The sequence below is a fragment of the Miniopterus natalensis genome, chromosome 11 (assembly GCF_054644295.1).
Source record: "Miniopterus natalensis isolate mMinNat1 chromosome 11, mMinNat1.hap1, whole genome shotgun sequence".
NCBI lineage: Eukaryota > Metazoa > Chordata > Mammalia > Chiroptera > Miniopteridae > Miniopterus > Miniopterus natalensis.
The window spans coordinates 15123389-15139817 of NC_142091.1; the positions used below are offsets into that span (position 1 = coordinate 15123389).

A 16429-nucleotide genomic window follows, 5' to 3' on the forward strand; every position below is an offset into this window, starting at 1 on the left:
AACAACCCCCAAAATATATTTCCTGTAACAAGCAAGCTCATTGTTAACCTCATCGTGTCTGAACATGTTAACAGTATTCTTTTACTTCCATCAATTGTTTTAATAATGATGATCTTTCAGAAGCACACAAAAAAATGGAGAAAAGCATTCTGTTTCTAGAAAATAATAGAAATGTATTTCTATTAGTTTTCCTTACTTATAATTATTCAGAATAAAAGTAAAGACACAAATAAAGCAGGAGGAAAATATCAGCTACAGCTTTTGACTTTTTCCATTAACTCTCTTAAGAACTGCACCCTAGAAGGAAAGTCTTACCTTGACAAGCTGTCTCCTTTCCTTGCCATCAGAGCCCACGCAATCTATTATTTTTGGTAAATTTACACCTCCTGCTAAATGAAATTCTGTTTTGAATGACTTTATAGTCACCAGATTTCCATATTCTCCTGTGGGGTCCACCTAATAAAAAATGTAAATATGGTAATAGGTCAGGTACACTATTTGCTTTTAAAGAAAAATGAATTATCATCAAAAAGTTTAATATTAAATAGAGAAAGGAATGACAATGTGCTGTTGGTTAAGAACTAGAGCTTTAACTTTTAACTTTCTGTTAAATGAAACAGAGTATCTGACATTGAAAAGGTTTTAAAAAGTGACAGAGAGCCCTGGCCAGTTTTGTTCAGTGGTTAGAACGTCAGCCCAAGGACTGAAGGGTCTTGGGTTCGATTCCAGTCAAGGGCACCTCGGTTCCAGGCTTGATCCCCAGCCCCTGTTGGGGCACGTGCAGGAGGCAACCAATCAATGAGTTTCTCTCACATCGATGTTTCTTTCTCTCTCCCTTCCACTCTCTCTGAAAAGCAATAGAAAAAATATCCTTGGGTGAGAATTAAAAAAAAAGTGACAGAGATAACACTACCTCCCTAAATATCTCTTAATAAAAGTAGAGTATACAAAATTAGGATAGTGTCACTAAAAAATATTGAAAAACCAGGGTTCATGTCTTAACACTGACTAGTATATGTTAAGTCACCTGAGAAATGGTAAATTCTTCACAAAAACATAAGGTAAATTTTAGAAAAGTGTGGAGAGGAGTTATCTAGACTGTAACTACTAAATGTGGCATTTTCAAGAAATATTCAGCTAAATAATATTGATGAAATGGCTGGAAAGATACTAGTTAACCCACATAATACAGCTAACTTCAAAAACTATAGGTACTAACCACTGAACTGCAAACTCAAAGGGGAGGTTTACAATGTAGTTAAAATTATCATTTTCTAAACTATAACCATTATTATTAAATATATCCCTGACCATAGGGTACTTGTCACAATAAAAGATCATTATGACATAGCTAAAAGTATCATGTACATTACAATCAATTTTATAGTGTAATACATACTGCACTGCTTAATGCTGTAATGCATCGGTCAATATACTCTAATGCATACAGAACTTTTAAAACCAATAACACAATTAGGAACTTTCTTGCCAAGTTAAAAGTTAATCTTGGCATAAGCACATGGAATCTTTCCTCCTTCTGGCCAATGAAGGTAACCTTCTTCATAAAAAAAGGTGGGGGTATGAAGCTGAAGGCAGAAGAAAAGCAAGCAGTAGAAGCCTTTAGGCATTTTAATGCTTGAGCAAAGGAAATCTAATAAAAAACAACAACTATAGGGTGAAATAAATGAAATTGCCAATATTTAACCAATTCTGAACTACAAACAAAGGTGATTTCACATGATTTAACCTAATAGGAGGAATTTAGTTTAATAAAAGAAATCAAAAGAGTTAATGGTAAATTACCTTAATTTCCATAGTAGGAACAACCACGTCTTCTAAATTCTTAAGTTTAGTAATTGGCTGATCTGCTGGAATTTTTATGCCCTCTGTATTTAAAATAAAGAGCTTTTAGTGACAACTGAAATTGAGGAACAGCAGTGAAGGTAAAGCACAATTCAGCAGATGTCACAGACCCCGACCCGTGGCTGATCTGTGGTTTAGGCTGATTTAGAAATGAAGACCCAAGGGCTCAGGACACAACATAGTTCAGGGTCAGAGCAGAACAATGGTTAACAGGGTTTTCAAATGCACGTGCAGGTTACCTGGCACATTCCACCTGAGGGGCCAGGATGAGCACCATAAGACAATTACATGTTGCTGTTTTTTAAAGTAATTACATAAGGTAATTACATAATGTCCTCCTGCCATATTACTATGAGAAGTGACTAAAGGACATGACGATATTTTTTGTTTGCTTAGACTGCAGGGGTGGGGAACCTTTTTCTGCCAAGGGCCATGTGGATATTTATATCATTCGAGGGCCATAAAAAATTATCAACTTAAAAATTAGCTATAATAAAAGCTCCTAGATTTATTGAATTTCAAGTCCCACCTGTGGATGCCTTGGCAGAGCCAGACCAAATGATTTTGAGGGCCATAAACGGCCGGCAAGCCGGACGTTCCCCACCCCTGGCTTAGAGGAACACAGTAAGTCTCATTCTTATTTTAAAGTAATAAGAATTTAAGTGTGAAGATAAGATTCTAAACAGAAAAAGGAATATCATAATTAAAGTATGGGGAGAGAGGTACTTATAAATGGATGCACATAAATATTATAGCAGCTTATAATTATTTGAACAGACACAGCAAGAAGAGTGATGGATTACATACAAGCCATTCTATGAAGGAAATGGATGTTTTCATTTTTAAGTCCTAGGGCACAGTGAGTAACTAATATATTTTTCAAAAACCTTTGACTCTAAAACTTTCAGTTACTCAGTTATAATTTTAAAGGATTTGCTTCTATGCAATTCTCTGCAATAGACGGTCACCCAGAGATATCAAATAATTCAGTGCAGTCATCTATTGTCAGTCCCACCGAAAGACACTAAATGGAAAAGTGAAGGGTGTTGAAGCTATTAGATAGAAATTAAGTTTTGGATTATGTGTGAATTGTAATCATCAGGACCTTCATCTCTGTAATTACAGACTGCTTGTGATTTCAAAGAGATTTACATTATTAGCTCTATAATTAACATATCCCTAGAGAGAATAACACAGCTAGAAAGAAACGCGCAATCTTTTAAACACATACTTCTCTGAGTCCTCCACTGAGTGGCATCAAAATTTGCTAATATAATATAAGCATCACAAAGTGTCTCAACACTTCTGACCATCTGAGGTCTCCTACTTCTGATAGTACATATTATTTTGTTTGCAGCCTTGATTCGATCCTATTCATAAAAAACAAACAAAAAACAATGCATAAGAAAATACTCAACACTTCAACTTTTCAGTTATAACAACAAAAGAAAAAAAGAATGCAAGCACACACAAAGACAATGAAAGGACTATAATCCCTCAGATCCAAACAAGACAGTCCCGATGAATGAAATACATACAAGGCATAATCATCTCAAGAGTAAACGGCGTAGGTGCCTTTCAAAATATATTTTTTATTTGCTCATTGCTGTGAGGAAAAAATGTGAAATATTATTGGTACCATTTATAAATTTTGAACCAATTTTAGGTGGCATCATAATAACAAAGGATTTGCACACTGAATCTAGTCACAACACACATTTTTAGAATCACTGGGACTTAAGAAAATAATATTATGGGAAAATATGAATATCACAATTGAAAACGTTATGTATGTTTAATCCCAATACCTCATCAAGCTGAGAGCTCTGTTTAGGTGTCCTTTTAGTTATTCTACTCCTTTCTGCTGCCTCCGGCTTGGTCAAAGATTCATCTTTGTTTGCATTTGCTAAGGCCAATATAATAAACAATGTATGATGGGGGTGATCCGTTGAAATTCTAGAGATGAGCTGTCACAAATGAAGAACTATTAGTTTTATGCAAAGAAACAAAAAAGTAGAAAATCCACAACACTTTTCATTTTGTTTAAGATATGTATTGCCCTGGCCAGTGTCGCTCAGTGGTTAGAGTGTCGGCCCAGGCACCAAAGGGTCTTGGGTTCGATTTCCGGTCAAGGGCACGTACCTGGGTTGCCGTTTGATCCCTGGCCCAGATTGGGGCACATGCGGGAGGCAACCAATCAATGTGTCTCTTTCACATCGATGTTTCTCTCTCTCTCTCTCTCTTTCTCCCCCCTGCCCCGCTCCTTCCCACTCTCTCTAAAAACCAATGGAAAAGGTATCCTCAGGTGAGGATTGACAAAAAAGAAAAGAAAAAAAAGATATGTGTTACTGTACTAGATACCACAGTGGGTGAGCTGCGTGTACGTGTGGAGAGACAGAGGTATGTGAGGAATAAAAGAAAGTAAGTAACTTATGTGCAGTGAGAGGAGACAAAAGGAAATCTTTAACCCTGCCCTTGTATAGCAGATTAAACAGGACTAAACATTTTTTTGTATTTCCACTTTCAAGAAGGGAACAGCAGTATATATTTGGCATAGTATATAATAATAGAAAAGCAATTGTTTTGATTTTCAGATTTACTTACATTATTGAGGACTTCATGAAATCCTAGGCCTCCCATCATCTTGGTCCCCATTCTAGCAGCCAATTGGTACATAAGAGGCAAAAATTTATATGATGGAATCTTCATTCCATCTCTCTATCATTAAAAAAAAAAATCAAAATTAAGAAAAATTGCATTTCAAATGGTCTTACATCTAAGCAAATAAATTACTCTAAGGAAATGCTGTTCAACTAGCACAACCACCTAGTGGTTGTTAATAAAAGTTCACTACATTTTTCCCCTTATTTATCTTATCTGAAAATCTTTCAGATGGACATTCTAGATTGATTCATCAGTAAGTCATAGTATTTGATCCTAAATTAAATTGCACTGAGAACTGAAATCCTTGGCACTGCTTATATTCCAGTGAATTCAGGGCGGGCAATTGTGGATCTGAGGACCACGGTGATCCTGACTCCTGAGAAGTCAGTATAATAAAATGGGATAATTACTGCTCCCTATATGCTATATGTGACAGGACTGTGCACGAATAACAGAGCCTAGTTGTATTTATTATGAGTCTTCTCATTCTTTTCATCCAGCAGAACCATTTTACTTTTAAGCTTCAAACTGACTGCCATTATATATATAATTAACATAACTTTAACATTAGGTGTCATCTATAAAATCTAAGATTTTTAAATAAATACTTACAAAATACTGCTGCTCTGATGCTTTCTTAAAATATACATTTTTTCCATTTACAAAAGTAACTCACTGTAAAAATTCCAAAAAAGCATAAAGCAGGGGACAAAACACACTTGTGATCACATCATTTTTAACTATTTTCCAAATCCCCTACTCTAGCATTCTGGGTACTTTCCTGAGGTAACTGCAAAGAAATAGGAAAATACTGACCTAACCTCTCTCATCTCCATATAACACTGCATCATTAGAGCTAATTAAGTACACCTATGCACACTTGAACCTGCGTGCACTATGAAACAAAGAAGTATTCATAATCCATGACACTGAGGGACTTATGCCTAAGATTTAAAGCACGGGGTAGAATACTGGGTTGAAAGACAACTTGCCTTCATCATGCCATTGACTTCAGAAACTCCAGAATTTTCAAGCCAGAGGGAACAAAGACGAAATATCCATGTATCATGCCCTTCTCCACTTAATAGGCAACTGATGTAATTTTCAACAGCTTTACATAAGAAGCGTTTCCGATCTTCTTTCAGCGCACGGAGTGCACATTCATCCAGCTCCAGCTCTCGCTGAACCTTTATTGTGTATCTTACATTGAATAATCAAAGTAAAACACAAAAGCCATCAAATTTCACAGAACTACAAAATCATACATGATATACAACATAAATGAAAAATCAGAAAAAGCAAAATTCTAAGGATTATAAAGGGAAGAAAATTAATTTTTATTTATTTTGTCTTAAAATAAGTTTGTGCGATTCAAAAGCTATCTTAGGCAACCAAAGGCAGAGTGGATTCTACCTAATGTATTTAGTTAACTTTATTCTCTACTTACACTAAAATATACAGAGCAAAGGCAGGCCTGAACAAAGGGTGTAATTACATCAAGTAGATAACTCTTTGTATTTAATTTTAACATCCATTTCTTTTCATCTCATTTCAACAAACAAAAAAAGCAAAACATAAAGCTAACACACATACACTCTACAATGACCTTAGAACAAGGGCATGAATTCTGTGTATCTGTATATATACAGTCACTGTATATCTGTTTATCTTGTCACTTGTAGACACCTAGTTAGTTACCTGTCATTGGACTGAATTTTATGTTCCCTAAGAAGGCCCACTTCCTCTTTGGCCCTCTTCAGGAGAGCTTGTTTATTTTCAAATTCTGATGATTTCATGTAGTTTTCAATCCTCTGGTACTGAGTATCTGAGAACCGTGCTAATGAGAGAAATGCCTTCATTTGTCCATTTCTGAGCTCATCATTACTTTCTCCATCATAACTTCCAGCAACTTCCACTGCCTTCAAGAAAACACAATCCATTTATATTATATTTATAGGTACTAGAGGCATCTCAAGAATCACTCGGGTCAAAGAAATACCTACACTAAAGTTTAACTTATTTATGTATTACGTACATCTTATGAAGAACACTATTTTCTTGACTTTTCAAAACAACTCTGACAGTGACAGCTAATATTTGTAAAGAACTGTGCAAAAACAAAGGGTTCTATAAAATTTAAAGACAATCATATTAAGCTTTTCATGTTACATTTATTTAGTGAAGTAACTATTTCCAAAATTAATTAAACAAAAACAATAAGAGGGAGAAACAGGAAGGTTGAAAGGGGCTGGAGTACTGAAGTCTTGCAAAGGCTGACTTGCATACTCCTTACTCAGTTAGTTCTGTAGATAAATAAATGGAGAAATTATCGGAAACAACTTATTGAAAGAGTAGCTGCTGGTGGGGAGTAAAAAGGGAGACACATTTGAGCTCACTTTTAAAATATGCTCCTCCTTTTGCAACATTCTGTTCCATGCTGCCCTAAAGTTATATAGAGCTACAACAGCAATAACACACAGAAAAGTGAAATCACACTTTATATGCTTTTGAAATAAATTTGGCCTTGCTAAACAACTGTCTTCAGGGTTCCTAAAAAACCTTACCTTTTCTAGGTAGGTCTGCATGATGACCGCAGGATTTTCTAGGCAAGTTTCTGCTAACCAGTTGCCACAAACCCTCAGACATTCTGTGTGTATAAGTTTTAGGCTGGGATCATTCTGTATATGAAAAGCAAAATGTAATTCAATATCAGGACTATACAAAAATATCTTCCACTAGGAAAAAAGGCAGGTTAATGTTTTTCCTCACCTGCTTCACCGTACAACAATTTTAATAATCCAGGCATGTAGTTCATGAAATATCATCCTCTACTGTTTACTACTATTACTATTATTGCAGAGATTCACAATTATTGAGTACTTGTATATGCCAGGCACTTTCTAAGGGCCTTATGGATATTAACCCATTTAATCCTATGAAATGAGTATTATTATCCTTAATTTGCAGAGTAGAAACTAAAACTGAAGTACAAAGAGGGTAGGTAATGCCAGGCAGCCTTACTCAGGGCCCATACTGTTAGGCAATGTTTAAATATCATATCATATTGGCTCCCAGTGCTCTGGTGTAATAATGAATTCTCTAATAATGGAAGATGTCATACCAGTGCCCAATATCAAAAGACAGCAAGTTGATATTCACTGATCAGGTATATGTCAGAAGGACACTACTGTGACCAAAACTTTTAACGCTTTGTGATTCCTACAAATGCCTCTACTTTTGTCCACTGTGTGTGCTGGAAATAAAGCTGTAGAAGCAGCCACATTTTCAATAACTAATAGGTAATGCTAGATAAAATATTAGACATTATATTTTCATAGTATTTGTATTGACAACCTACTTGTTCCAACTTGTGTTTTTCTTAATATTTTTTTGTTGATCTGCACCCGAGGATATTTTTTCCATTGTTTTTTCGGGGATGGGGGGTGGAGAGAAACACTGATGTGAGAGAGACTCTTCGATGGGTTGCCTCCCCCACTCACCCCAACCAGGGCCAGGGGTCGAGCCTACAAACGAGGCACATGCCCTTGGCCGGGATCGAACCAGGGACCCTTCAGTACACAGGCCGATCGATGCTCTATCCACTGAGCCAAACCGGCTAGGGCACAACCTGCTTTTTAAAAAACTTTTGTTCTCTCAAGCATTTTTCTCTTCCTTAGATTTTTGCTATTTCAAATTTATAATAGCTATTTCATGCTTGTTTCCCACATTCCTATCTTCTTGAATTCTAAAGAGTATATTTTAAAAAGGCATTGGAATAAATAAAATAAATTTATCACAAGGTGGACTGATAGAACTGTTGCAATAGGAAAAATGAATCCTTTCTAAACCCTTTTACAAATATTAATTTTTCAGATGCCTTTTTACAATTTCTCATTCATGGGTCAGTAATTTCAAGGCTTTAATAATAATATTTAAAGCACAGTAATTTTTCTTATAACAGTAAACTACTAATTCAGCCAATAAAAAAAAAGTGAACCTCCAAGCAACTGGCATCCAACGTTTTGATAATTTGCTTGAGAATGCTCAGGGCAAGGCTCTGCTCCTGCTTCGCCCAGAACACTTGCGCCTCCTCCAGCTGCCACCCCGACACTCCGCAACCAGCTGAATTATACTGTTTAATTTGAAATATTGCCCTTTCAGGGAGCTGAAATGAAAAGAACATGTGGAAGTAAATACTGTTATTATTATTACTACTACCACTAATAATAACAATAAAAGCAGCAACTACCACTCACTGAGGACTTGACTGTTCGTCAGAACTGTCTTAAGTCTATCTCTACCTGCCTTCACCAGCCCCCACATCTGCCTGTTTTTCTCACATATAATGTATGTGTGTGTATACACACAGTATATAAAATCTTTGAACTGTTACCAATATAGGTTATAAATAGGAAATTGAGGCTTAGAGGAGGTAAGTACCCTGTCCAAGGCTTAAACTCAGGTCTAATTCCAAAATGGGAAACCTTAGCTTAAACAATTATGCTGTATAATAGTTTAATAGTGATCTCTGTCTCTCAATGGCATTGCTTTTTAACTCATGCCTTCTATTTTCTAGGTAATTTAAAGACAAAGGGCAAGAGGTGAGATGACACAGTTTTAAATCCTATTACCTGGGTGTTCTTGAAAGTTCGGGCTAGTATGGAGAGTTCTACAAGATGCTTGGTGAGTATGTCCTTAATACATTCTTTTTGGGAGTTCTCCATTTCCTTTTCCATCAAGAGCTCCAAAATGACTGTGCGTAGAGCCATGATAGGCTCCTGAAAGCTAAAATCACTGTCTTTGAGAAGCTGGGAGTGTTTCCGCCACTTAATGTATACTTCAGAGGGTTGCCTATCCATGACTGATCTGAAAGCAAAATCACAGAATTCACGTAAGGAAGAGACATGGCAAAAAATTCGCTATTATGCAAGTTCTAAATTTAAGATATAATAAATACAAAGGCATTTGTTACTTTAACAAGACTGGAACTTCTAAATAATCCAAAGTGAGGACCAAAGTTTAGAAAACTACAAAATGGTCCAAACTCTGAGGGTCAGCAGAGAGGCCAGAGACAATGAACATTTTAAAAGATTTTCTTAAAAATGCTCAGACTTCACAAAAAGAATTTCTAAATATACTGTCTTCTGAAGTGAGAACACATTCATCAGGCCTGCCACACCTCTAGACCTGCTTCGATGCTCCTTGTAGTAAAAGAGGACATGTCAGCAAGGAAACAAAGGCAACTCTAATTTCCTACTGTGCCTGCCTGGCGCAGGGGATGGCTCTACACATAACTGCAGCGGCGAAGAAATCGCAATCCAGGGAAGGAAGTGCTGGCAAAGGTTTCATACACCGACGTTATTATTAAAGGGAAAGAAAATGCATGCTGCACAATTAGTTTATATGAACAGTGTGCTTCCCTGATGTTTACACTAAGCAATACTGTCTAGTCCATCAGGACTATTGTACTGAGAGAAACTAAGATGGAGCAGGGAGATAACGAAGATTACAAGGTGCTAACAAGCTCTTTTAGTTGCTTGATAAAGGAAACAGTGACACAAATTCACAGAACTAAAACGAATTCCTCCCAAAATGATCCTAGAGCAAGAGTACTAAACTTTTTAATCTCAGGAACCCCTTTACACTCTTACAAATTATTGAAGACCCTAAAGAGCTTCTGTTTATTGGATTATATCTATTAATATTGACCACATTAGAAACTAAAACTGAGAAGATTCAAATATATATTAATTTATTTAAATGACAATAATAAATCTACTATATATCCTAATTAACATTAAAAAAATAACCACAGTTCTCAAAACAAACTATAGTGAGAAGAATGGCACGGTCTCACACTTCCGCCAATCTTTCTGATGTCTGGGTTAATAGATACAGGTGAATTCTCATCTTTGCTTCTGCATTTGGTTTGTTGTGATATGTTTTGGTTGAAGTACATGAAGTACAGATATGAAGATGGAAAAGGGAGGAGTGTGCTATTAGTCTTTTCAGATAATCGTGCATATTTTTCTCTGATACCTCAAAAACGTCACTGTACCTTATGAAAGAATGAGAGCAAAGAAAGGAAACAACACCTTAATTACTATAATTATAAAGACAGCTAATTCATGGGCCCCTGAGCAGACCTGGGAACCCTCAGGAATCTCTATCCCCCTTCAGAACTGCTGCTCCCCAGGTCATCAGACTTCCCTGCTGCCTCTCTTCCTGTAATTCCCTACCAGAGCCAGAGCCAGTCTTACTCTTTAGGGGTTTCTTAAGGCATCCTATTCTCTCTTTAGCTGAGGACATCTTTCATTCGGAGGAAGAGTCCCTGGATTCGGGGCAGTAAGAACTGCCGATATTAATGGAAGCAGACAGCAGTCTTGCTCCTTTCTTCTCCAGCTAAGAGGAGCCACATCAGCGACTGTACAATTTTGAAAAACTGTGTTACTTTCTGACTCTAAATTCCCCTTCTCCTTTCTACTCACAAAGCATATTCCAAGCTTTAGTTTAGCATAAAGGTACAGTGATCTCACCAAATTATACCCTCCTTCCTTCCTCTTATAATAATAATAGTGACTCAGAATGACAGAGCTACAAGGCGCGCTAGAGACCATCAAATATAATCTCCCATTTAAAAATGAGGAAAGGGAGCCCAAAAAGGATGAGTGACTTTCTCAGGGTCACGAAACCCAAACTGAGATCTGTAGCATCCTGAATAGCTGTTTTAGCCCATTTCCCAATATTCTAGATCACTTCCTTCACACATTATAAGAACCCATACACACCTACTCCAAATTCACTGACAGTTGTTGAATGAAGACCACTGAATGTTCAGCATGAATCAGTCACCAGGAAAATGCACTGGGGATGTAATAACAAACGAGAAACTGGGCCCTACTCTTAGGGACTTCTAGTGTAGCATGGCAGAGTATATATGCAATGACACTGAAGCCAACGCACCGCTAAACAGAATGGGGAACAATATGCCACAGCAAGAAATACGAGGAAACATTGTTATCTAGGGTAGAAAAGGGAAAACTGTGAAAAGAGGAAAATACACAAAGCTAAATTTTAAAAACTTGAATTTTTACATTCAATATTTTAAAAATATTTATTTTAATAAGAGTACAGTTCACTAATCAACTTACATCTTGATAAAAGGAAAAACCCCAAACCTGCTGGTCTCTATTTTGATTTTTTAAAGTCACTGCTGGAAACAGAAAAACTACAACTGAGGATCACAAAGTCATATTAATGACATACCTTGAGAAAAGCTCCCCAATGTCTTCGAGCTCTCCAATGGCCTGCAACCTGCTAAGTGCAGGGTAGAGTGAACACACAGACTCAAGGCTGCCCTTACACAACTCTTCTACTTCTTTTACTCTAGTGGCAGAAAAGACAAGACAATTCGAAAACTAAGAAGAGGTTTTCAGGAAGAGAAACGTTCCAACCTGTTGTTAAAGAGTCTCATCATAGGCTTTGATTTTGATCTAATTCTAACATTCGCAAGCATCTAATGCAGTGAAAACAAATTAAGGCTTGGAATTGTACAGACCTAGATCTAACGTGCCCTAGACTTTGGGCACATTACTGGCTTCCTCTGAATCTAAGCTTTTCCCTTCCAGAATTACTTTGAAGATTAGAGAATACATATAAAAAGAGCCTACGTGGCTAGAACATAGTAGGCACTTAAATGGTAGCAATATGATTTCTGGAACAAAATACAGGATTTAATAGGTAACTAGCTACTGTTAAACAAAAAACAGTGTTACAGCCTTAGCCAGTTTGGCTCAATGGTTAGAACATTGGCCCACGGATTGAAGGGTCCCAGGTTCGATTCCAGCCAAGGGCAAGGACCTCGGTTGCAGGTTCCATCCCCAGCCCCAGTCGGGGCTTGTGTGGGAGGCAACCAATTGATGTGTCTCTCTCACATAGATGTTTCTCTCTCTCCTTCCACTGTCTCTGAAAAGCAATGGAAAAAATATCCTCAGGTGAGGAAAAAACAGACGACAGTGTTACAATTGTTTAGTCTGTAATAGGTAAGTACTTTCAGGGGCAATGTCTCATTTGTGCCCCATAAGAAGCCTGTAAGAAGTGACCATTAGTCACTTTATAAAAAACATTAATACTAAGAGAGGTAAATTCCATACAACTACTAAAGTAGACAAGATTAAAACTCTCAGTGTGCTGGTCCAGGAAGAGAACAGAGGAGTGGCAATCAACAAAACTTGCATGGGAGTTCGGTGTAAAAAATTGAGCTGGGGTTCCAAAGGGAATTGTTTTTAAAGGAAAGAATATATTTGAACCACATAAACAAAGAAAAATGTATTACATTAGAAAAAACAATGTGACAGTTTGTGTAAGCACCTAGCCCATATGAGCATGCTCCTACATCTAAAACAAAAAATAAAAACAATGTAATATATGTAATATTTGACAAATGTGCATTAAAGAATTCTCTAACATGTAACATGTAAAAAGAAATAAATACTTTTCCAAGATACAGAAAACAGTTAATGTAAGCAAACCCACAATTCTTATAAAAACATGCTGGCAGAAGATAAAACTCATCTGAGCACTCATTTTTCAGATGTGCAAAAACTACGAAACTCTTCACCACTGGATGTTGCCCCCTCCCCCATTTGCACTGTCTGAGTTTCAACACTTGAAATTTTTTGAGAGGAGGGCGGGAATGACAAAGAAAATCTGACTCCCTGGCCGGTGTAGCCCAGTGGTTAGTTAGAGCGCTGGCGTGCACTGAAGCCTCAGGTTCGATTCCCGGTCAAGGTTGGGGCGAGTGTGGGAAGCAACGAGGCACTGTGGCTCTCTCACATCGATGTTCTTTTCTTTCTCTTTCCCTCTCTCTCTTTCTCTCTCTCCCTTCCCCTCCCTCCCACTCTCTCTGAAAAGCAATGGAAAAAATATCCTCAGGTGAGGATTAAAAAAAAAAAGTAAAGAAGCAACCTGACTATAGGCCCCAAATTCTAATCCCACCCAGTACAAATCCTTACAGTAAAATAATTTGTCAAGTTTTCAGAAAAGAAGCCTCAACATTACATGTTAAAATACAATAACTTTCTTTTTATAATACCTGGCATATTTGAGACTTTCATAAAATGTGGAGAATTCTCTGTCTCTTAAAGACTGCAAAGCATTGTACAACGATTCATGGTAACTGGTTCCTTCTATTCCTTTGCTGTGAGGTAATTTTTAAAATAAAAGAAAAAACACTTTAAAACAAAGAATCTTAAGATATGCATGTATAAATAATTTCACCAAGAGACAAAATTTTAAAACTAAAATTAAGATTTCTCCATTTTGAAAAATTCATTTCTAGAAATTTCAGTAAGAACTACAAAGAATTTGGTCATTTAAGTTCTTTGAGCAGAAAAAATAAATTTCTTACATATTGTGCCTGGTTCTAAATATGCTATATTCTTACTTATTTATTCAATAAACACCAACTATGTGCCAGGCACTAGGCACCAGGTTTAGATGCAAACTGGTCAGATTAGATCCATTCTCATGGAGTTTATGTTTGGAGGAGAAAGACAATAAGAAAAATATCAGGTAGTGACAAAGGACATGCAGAGAATTAAAACAGTAATAAAAGAGAATGACTATTTTAGACTGGGTATCAGGTAAAGTGTCTCTGAGAAGTGACATTATTAAACTAGAATCTGAATGACAAGCAGCAACACACATGGTAACGGGGGGAAAAAGATCATGTAAGGTCTTTAGGTAGAAACAGCTTGGCCTGATAAAAAAACTGAGAAGGCCTCTGTGTTGAAATGAAGTGGCGAAGGGAAGAACAGTGTGTGGTGATTTACAGAAGCAGGCAGGAACAAGCTCACAGACTAAAATGTTTTTAATATGAAAGCATATCTCTAGTTTTATAGCAATCTAATAGTTTGAAATTTGAAAGAAATGCCAATTAATAAAAAAATGTTTTCTATGAAGTCAGTTAAAAATACAGTTAATATAATCTAATTATTTGGTGTTCACATCATCAAAAGACTTTTCAGCATAAATACAAAATATTAAGATATTTAGCTTTTCATTCAGAAAACATGGTAATCTTACATCTATGTTATAAATATTATTGTCCTGTGTTAGTAATTTAGCAGTATTATTTTAATTAAAGAAAATATTTCATAAATAAAAGTAAACAGTCTTTTGTGTTCCATCCAGTTAATAAAATACTATCTGACCAACTGAAATGTTTGCAGCAGGGAGTGGGGAGGGAAATGGATATATTTTTCTTTGGATTTATAAATATAAGTGAGAAGATTCTCACGAGAAAATACTTCTTATATTTCTATTTTCAAATATGCTTGGGGGAGGGGGTAGAGTTGCCCTAATGGAAGAGAGTGAAATTCAAGCCTAGGTATATTAACTGCTTACTGCTATCTTATTTAAGCATGTAGGCATATCTATAGTTTGCAAGATCTCAAAAACATAAAAACAGAAATCCTGTTATAGTCATTGAGCAATACTTAAAAAGTGTATTGTTTACAACTAAAGAAATGACGATTAAACATGTCAGAGTTCATCTTACTTAACAGAAGTGCAGTGGTCCCACTGCATATTCCTCCATGCTGCTTGGTAATGAAGTTCCTGCAGTTCAGCAGACCACTCTTTATTTTCGTCACCTAATCCTTTTAAGTAGACAGAAAGAATATGACACAGTCCCAAATTCTGCAAGGCCTGAGGAGTTTAAAAAAAAAAAAGTAAGTAGTCAAAAATAACAGAAAACTAGAGAAATAAAATATAACAATCAAAAGTGAAAAGTATCTTTTAAAAAATTTTAGTAGTGCACAATATATCACTTAAAATTCCTAAATATCAGTTGCTATGTTCCCCCCAAAACACAAAGCTAGAGCTCAAAGGTCTCTAGTATTTGATTAAAGGGTGGTTAAGGAATGTTCGTCAGTAACAGAAATGACATCTCTGGGACCAACTCTAATGCAAACTATAAGAAACAGTTTACATGAGATCATCCAGGTGAAGGACTTCGTTCACTACGTGGCACATTGTACAGTCAAGAAATGTCTTCTATTGTTAGCTAACAGGATTATGATCAACAAACCTACACTATCTTTTAGGCCAGGGACCTGTCCAATTTACCTGTGCATCCCTCTGACTTTCCAGCCCAATGCCTGAAAAACAGGCAATTTTCAGTCCTATACCTACAATTTATCAGGCTGTGTAAATACTCTACTGACATACTGAAATAACTTCAGCACTATACTTGTAGTGCTTTTTTACCAAAGCAGGAAAAAAAAATACCTGAATGATTCCTGCCTGGCGGGTTGATGAAGAGATGGCTGTCTCAAGGTCGTAAGTTACTAGGGCTTTCTCCCACATTGCTTCATGTTCATATGTTCGTAGTCTGTAATTAAAGATTTCAAAATATCTTTGAGTTCTACATGCATGTAACTCCTCTAGAAGCAGAATTACAACACCATTACCTAGAAAAATGCAATTTACCTCGTAAGGGGTTGCAGCATCTTCCCTCCGCCACAGCCATACAGACTATCTGGCTCTCCTATGCTTCTGTAGATTTCTAAGAGCAGATCCTAGAAACATGGAAACAACAAAAATTGGAGAGGAAAACTATCATTCTATGAATTCAGCAAATTGGAAACTTACCAAGATACAAATCTCAACACTAAATGCTATGTTATAAAGTACAATATGACATTAAAATATGCACTAAAGATTTGGATTAGAAACACAGAAAGATCCCAGATAACAGAATGACAATGTAGTACCTGAAAGAATTGCTGACAATTTCATGAATTAGGTAAGAAATAAATCCCAACCGACCAGTCTGCCAACAGCTAAAACTGTAGATGGGGAAATGAAGTTCTGAAGAAAAGTCTGACTCTTAAAAATG

The 16429-nt window shown here is 36.4% G+C and overlaps 1 protein-coding gene across 4 annotated transcripts in view; it reads right to left on the reverse strand.

Annotated features, from left to right (window-relative positions):
- Positions 1–16429, reverse strand: part of ATM (ATM serine/threonine kinase) — a 109090-nt gene that overhangs the window by 20365 nt on the left and 72296 nt on the right. For all 4 annotated transcript variants that reach the window (XM_016218203.2, XM_016218205.2, XM_016218207.2 and 1 more), the window contains 15 exons: positions 16021–16109; positions 15820–15922; positions 15089–15237; positions 13622–13726; positions 11794–11913; positions 9159–9393; positions 8525–8692; positions 7092–7205; positions 6226–6446; positions 5520–5727; positions 4468–4581; positions 3672–3830; positions 3095–3233; positions 1804–1886; positions 316–456 (listed from right to left, as the gene is read on the reverse strand). In XM_016218203.2, the coding sequence (XP_016073689.2) occupies positions 316–456; positions 1804–1886; positions 3095–3233; positions 3672–3830; positions 4468–4581; positions 5520–5727; positions 6226–6446; positions 7092–7205; positions 8525–8692; positions 9159–9393; positions 11794–11913; positions 13622–13726; positions 15089–15237; positions 15820–15922; positions 16021–16109 (2148 nt within the window). The remainder of the gene's footprint in view (positions 1–315; positions 457–1803; positions 1887–3094; positions 3234–3671; positions 3831–4467; positions 4582–5519; positions 5728–6225; positions 6447–7091; positions 7206–8524; positions 8693–9158; positions 9394–11793; positions 11914–13621; positions 13727–15088; positions 15238–15819; positions 15923–16020; positions 16110–16429) is intronic.